Genomic DNA, 6,272 nt, shown 5'->3' on the forward strand with positions numbered 1-6,272 from the left:
CCCTCCCCTCCTGCCGTGGGGTGGACTGCCACAGTGACAGCTGCCTCCCTCTGCTGCACGGACGTCCGCTCCTGCTCGCAGCTGCCGCCGAGTCGGCCCTCGCACACGGTGGGACAGCACGCTGCTGGTCCGGCGCCATCCCCACGATGGGGTGTGCACCAAACCCTGGGCTCCTCACGGGTTTCGGGGGCTCATTTGCACGAGTTGGTCCCCAGGCCTTTCTTCCTAGGCTCTCAGTCTGGAGGCGGCACTCAAAGCTGTCCCTGTGGGAGCCCGGCCGGTCTGGGCATCGCCGTGGGGGCAGCTCCCCCTCAGCCCCATGTTTTTGAGGGGTGAGCGCCTGCACTGCTGTTCCCCACAGGCTCTTTCCCAGTTCCCTGAGCTCAGGCCTTTCGTCCACTCAATTCATCACCATTTAATTTGGGGGTATTCCTGTCTCCATGCTTGTTCTGTAAGGCACGTGGCCTGTCTCCTACCTACTAAGACGTTTTCCTCTCCAGATCGTCCTCCGTTTTCTCTCTTCGTTTATTATATACGGTGCTCTTAACATCACCTCTCATCGCTCCCGCCCTGCAACACCCGTCCCCCTCCCTGGGGCCCCAGTGCCATTGATACGTAGCTTACGGAGCCCGCACCGTGCTGGAAGCACAGGTACACACATGCACTGCAGACCGGGCTTTGCGGCCAACCCCGTGACATGCTCCAAGCGGACCGTGCCCCTCGAGACGCTCCCGCCAGCTGCTGTCCCTGTGTGGACAGAGTGGAAGTGTGCACAACTCTGACCTTTCAGGAGGTCTCCCAGCCATTGTTTCCAGGACCCCAAGTGGGTTCGCACAACCCCCTGCAGTCAGTAGCCAAGTGCTTTGTGCTCATACCGCCCAGGGCCCCGTGGGCTGCTCTGGTGGACCCACGTCTGCAGCGGTTGGGCCTGGAGCTGGAAAGGCCGGCACGGTCAAAGGGAAAGCTTTCTCTGTGTCTTGGCAGCTGCTGCTTCAAGGCTGTCGGTGTGGGTGCGTGGGGTCGGGAGGGCGCTGGGGAGTGCGGCTTGCTGGTGACACGCCTGCTCTTCTCCCTGCAGGTGTCTTTCTTCCTCTTCATCATCTTCGTGGTGTACACCATGCTGCCCTTCAACACGCGGGATGCTGTCGTCGCGGGCACCCTCACCTCCGCCTCGCACACCATCACGCTCAGCGTCTGCCTGTCTGCGAAGCCGGAGGCCAGGGAGCACCTGGTCTGGCAGGTGGGTGTCCCTGTGCCGGCCGTGATGACACTGGCTCCCTGTGGGCGCATGCGGGGTGGTGTGGTACCTGGAAGCTCGCTCCCTGTCTGCCGTGGGGGTGGCACTGAGTGACCATCCCACAGCAGCACTACCCCACCTCCTCCGTGGGACAGCGGTGACAGCACCGACGTGGGACACAGTCATCCATTTGCTGAGCGCCGCATGGTGCTATGATTTGATGGTCAAAAGCTGTCCTTCCTGCTCATTGCAATCGAACACTCAGGTTTACAGGGAGATAACTGGGCAGTCAGTGCGTAACTGCTCTTCGCAGAGGACAGCACGCCTGTCCTCCTCGGAGCGCCCTGTGCGCCCGGGGCACGGTTCAACAGGACTCCTTTAAAATGCTGCAGCAGCAAAGTTGGCTTTGCTGGTAAACACCATCCTAAGAAGCCATTGTGCTTAATTAGTCAAAAGCCTTTCAAAAGTGATTCAACTTCCTGCAATAACATTGCTGGCGGTGTCGGGAGTTATTCCTGAAGGTCTTTTTACTGTAAAAAGTGCGTTTGTTTTTCTCTCCTGGAATAAAATGCCCACATACCACCTTAGTATGAACGCAGATGCTTGGTGTGAAGCAGGGGAAAGGCAGTGACAAACACACCTGTCAGAAGGGGTCACCGGGTCACCTGGGCCCCCAGAGCCGTCGGAAGGGGTCTCTGGGATACTAGGGCCAGTGGTGCCATCGGAAGGGGTCACCAGGTCACCTGGGCCCCCAGTGCTGTCGGAAGGGGTCTCTGGGTCCCCCGGGCCTATGCCGCTGTTGGAAGGGATAACCAGGTCACCTGGGCCTGTGGGTCTGAGCAACCACGTGTGGTTCACCTGGTGTAGAACCAGCTGCTTTCCCTGCGGCCTGTGGACATCTCTCTTCATTTGAAAGTTTGCTGGGGCCGCCCCGCGTCCGCGTCCCCTGGAGGTGCTCCCAGCACCACTTTGGCTGGAGAGGCTGGGAAACGGGCCCTTACTCAGCCTTATCCACACTTGGCAAGGCTGGACACTTGCCCCTAGCGCACACAGGGAGCCAACGTTCACCTTGTCTGTTTGGGGTTTGTTAAGGGGTGTGCACCTGGGAAGTGAGGGCACCGTCCCTCCTCTGGGGCTCCCTTTGGTTGAGCAGCATACACACACCAGCCATCTGTGTCACCCGAGACTCACGGGGACCACATAGTGACTCACCCAATGACAGAAGGATGTTTGAAGAAGGGACACCCCCAAGCTGTGCTGGGGAGAATGGAAGGATGCCCAGCTCTGCCTGCTCTTTTCCTCCCCTCAGGGCTTCCCTGAGGGTATTTATGGGGCGTTACCCAATTCACCTCTAAACTTCTCGCATCCCCTTTCCTCGGGTCAGGCGGTGGTCTCCCAGGGAAGGGTGGAGGGCAGGCCCCTCACTGGCACGAGAGCACGGTTGGGGCAGCGTGACGGTGGAGGGTCCAGGGTTTGGGCCATTGCTCTGCCCTCGGGAAGGTGGCCTCTGTTCTTGGTTTCTGAGGGGCAACCCTCGAGTGACTGGACACCTTGGGCTGGCATGTCCGGCCACTCCTGCAGATATGTGCTGACGAGTGGTGGCCGTCCAGGGCAGAAGAACCAGGAAAGTCACCTCAGGAGGCTGGTGGCCTCTCATGCAGGACTGGCCGACAGACACCCAGTGAGCTTCCTGGTCACCCTCTGAGACATGGGAGCTCTGTGTTGGGAGCATGCTCAGACCTCACTGTGTGGTTTCCTCGTGACGGTCCTGACGTGGATCCTTTGGCTGTAATAAATCTAGAATCATAAAGGTGTACTTTCTGTGAGTTCTGCACAGGCAACCGTCAGAGATAGTGCAGGTTCAGTTCCAGACCGCCGTGGCACAGTGAGGACTGCGGCCCAGCAAGGACCACCAGTTCTGGGGTTTCCCTGAGCCTATACAAGCTGTGATCACACTAAACTGTCATCTATGAAGTGTGCAATAGCATTAGCAGAAGTTGGAAGTTGTAGGAGAATGACCAGAGTGGGACACAGAGACACGAAGGGAGCGCACACTGTTGGAAAGTGGCACCACTGGGCTTGCTTGACACGGGGCTGCTATGGGCCTTCAATTTGTAAAACCTAGTGTCTGCGGAGCACGATATGGTGCGGTGTGCCTGTCCGTCATTCCAGAAAATTATCAAACCTCAGGGCAGGGGGTGTGGAGCAGCAGATGGAAGGGAGGGAACCCCGGGCAGGCCCCCCAGCTTGTGATTGGCATCCTGATGGGACAGTAAGAAAATCCCAAATTTGTAGCCACCCTGGCAGAAGTTAGGGGTATCATGTGGACCCACAAGCTTGTAACTGGCACTTGCCTGTTTGGTCACCATACGGACAGCATCCTCTCCACTTGTGAGCTCTGACCCAGCTCTGGGTGGCTGGAGGCAGAGATGAGGGGAGTGGAGAGCGAGGATTTCATCAGCCTTAACCGTCTGGGGACTGGATTTATGGAGACACTTATCAAGGATGCTGGCCAGTCCTCCTCACGTGAGCAAGCAGGACTTCAGACATCATGGCTCCCAGCACCCTCACAGTTTTGGGGTTACCCTGAACACAACCCCTGAACATTTTGTATGTACCTCGTTCCATCCATGAATAAATACTGCCCCTGCTGGTGCAGATGTCTCGGAAGGAAATCCCTGGACAGTGAGGGTGATGATGGCTGCCTGTGAGGATGAAGTGGGGTTTAAGGGGAAGTGATGAAGAGTGTGTGCTCTGCAGAGCCTCCACGTTCCCGGTCATCCAGCCCCATGCTCAATTCTCTTTTGTTGTTTTAAAGTGCTTCCCCTTTCTTAGATTCATAGAAAAGTTCAGGTGAAAATGCAACGTTACATTTGTCTGTACTGTATTCCAGAACCAATAAAGATAAAGACTTATCAGTGGACAATCATGGATAGAATCAGTGTGGGAGAGCTTGGGCAAGAAAAACTCCTCATTTTATAGGGTTTTGTGTAACAATGTGGAAAGGACTAGGACATCAGGTCAGTCTCCTATCCATTACAAGTACTTCCCTGGTGATCTGCAGAGCTGGGAAGGGTAGCGTGCCGAGAAACACCAGTGCAGGCCTGGGGGTGAGCACCGGACTCAGGAGAGAATAGCTTGAAGGATCTTTGTCTGCTGCTGGAAATACAGCCAACACTGGCACCGGCTTGCGATGCTAGAAAACAGCCCTTGAGTTCCTTTTGTCCACAGCACACGTAAGCTAGAATTCTGCGGGTCGGGGGTTGTGAGGCTCGCGTACCGGTGTGCAGAGCACAGCTTTTAGACATAAAAGCTGTTGTCTGATAGAGGTGGCCCATCACGGGGATTAGTATCACCCACCTTTTAAACATCAACAAAGATGGCAGTGCACTCAGCACGAACCTGTATCAGGTAGTGTTCTTTCGCTTTCTTTCTTTGAGAATTGACAGTCCACTATACTGTGTAGTGCTTGTCTGTTAGCCAAAATGTGGACTCTATGGAAAACCTCATCCCACTTCCATGCTGGGTAACAGAGTGCATTTTCCCCAGAAATCTCATTTCACCAGCGTCTTCCTTAAAGTAGAATTCTTTCTCAGGCTGTGACACATCGCCTGGTTGAGAAAATCTTCTTAATAACTGACAACTACAGATGGCATTCCTGTTTGGTTTTAACATTTTACTGGAGAATTTTGTTGTTGTTAGGTGCTGGTGAGTCTGCGCCCACTCACAGTGACCCCATGCACAACACAGTGAAGCACTGCCCAGTCCTGCACCGTCCTCACAATTGTCGCCAGGCTTGAGCACGTGGTCGCGGCCACTGTGTCAGTCCATCTCGTTGAGGGTCTTCCCTTGCCTCACGGGCCCTCTGCTTTACCAAGCATGATGTCCTTCTCCAGGGACTGGTCCCTGCCAATAACCTGACCAAAGTCTGACACACAACTCGCCATTCTCACTTCTAAGGAGCATTCTGATTGTACTGTTTCCAAGACAGGTTTGTTTGTTCTTCTGGCATTCCATGGTGTATCCAGTGTTCTTCATGAACAACTCAATGCAAAGGCCTCAGTTCTTCTGTGGACGTCCATCATTCGCTGTCCAGCTTTCACATGCATATGGGGTGACTGAGAAGAAAACGGCTTGGGTCATGTTTGCTTTCTAACACTTTAAAATGGGTCTTTTGTAGCAGATTTGCCCAATGCAATGCATCCTTTGATCTCTTGACTGCAGCATCCGTGGATGTTGATTGTGGATCCAACTAAAATGAAATCCTTGAGAACTTTAATCTTTTCTCCATTTATCACGATGCTGCTTATTGGTTCAGTTGTGAGGAGTTTTGTTTTCTTTAGGTTGAGGTGTAGTCCACACTGCAGACTACAGTCTTTGACTTTTATCACTAAATGCTTCAAGTCATCCTCACTTTCAGCAAGGAAGGTTGTGTCATCTGCATATCACAGGTTGTTAATGAGTCTTGTTCCAATCCTGATGCCACGTTCTTCTTTGTAGAGTCTAGCATCTCAGATTATTTGCTCCCTATACAGATTGAATAACTATGATGAAAGGCTACAACCCTGACCCACACCCTTCTTGATTTTAAACCATGCAGTTTTTCCTTGTTCTGTTCAAACAGCAGCCTCCTGGTCTATGTACACGTTCGTCATGAGCACCAGGAAGTATTCTGGAATTCCCATTCTTCATAATGTCGTCCATAATTTGTTATGATCCACACAGTTGGATGTCTTTGCATAGTCAATAAAGCACAAGCAAACGTCTTTCTGGCATTCTTTGCTTTCAGCCAAGATCCATCTGACATCAGCAGTGATATCCCTTGATCTAAATCATCTTCTGAAACTGGCTTGAATTTCTGGCATTTTCCTGTTGATGTACTACTGCACCCCTTTTTGAATTATGTTCAGTAGAATTTTAGTTGTATATGATATTTGATAATTTCTGCATTCTCTTATATCACCTTTCTTTGGGATGGGTACAAGTTTTGATCCTTTCCAGTTGGTTGGTCAGGAAGCTGTCTTCCAAATTTCTT

At 53.0% G+C, this 6,272-nt stretch overlaps 1 protein-coding gene across 1 annotated transcript in view; it reads left to right on the forward strand.

Moving 5' to 3' along the window:
* The window catches only part of LOC103210021 (adenylate cyclase type 2-like), a gene marked incomplete at its 3' end in the record, with an annotated part of 485,381 nt that overhangs the window by 129,705 nt on the left and 349,404 nt on the right, over positions 1 to 6,272 (forward strand). Inside the window, exon 3 of the mRNA XM_007955948.1 lies at positions 1,079 to 1,240. Within this exon, the coding sequence (XP_007954139.1) occupies positions 1,079 to 1,240 (162 nt within the window). The remainder of the gene's footprint in view (positions 1 to 1,078; positions 1,241 to 6,272) is intronic.

Source organism: Orycteropus afer, unplaced genomic scaffold, assembly GCF_000298275.1.
Source record: "Orycteropus afer afer isolate SDZICR_OR568_19922 unplaced genomic scaffold, OryAfe1.0 scaffold00551, whole genome shotgun sequence".
NCBI lineage: Eukaryota > Metazoa > Chordata > Mammalia > Tubulidentata > Orycteropodidae > Orycteropus > Orycteropus afer.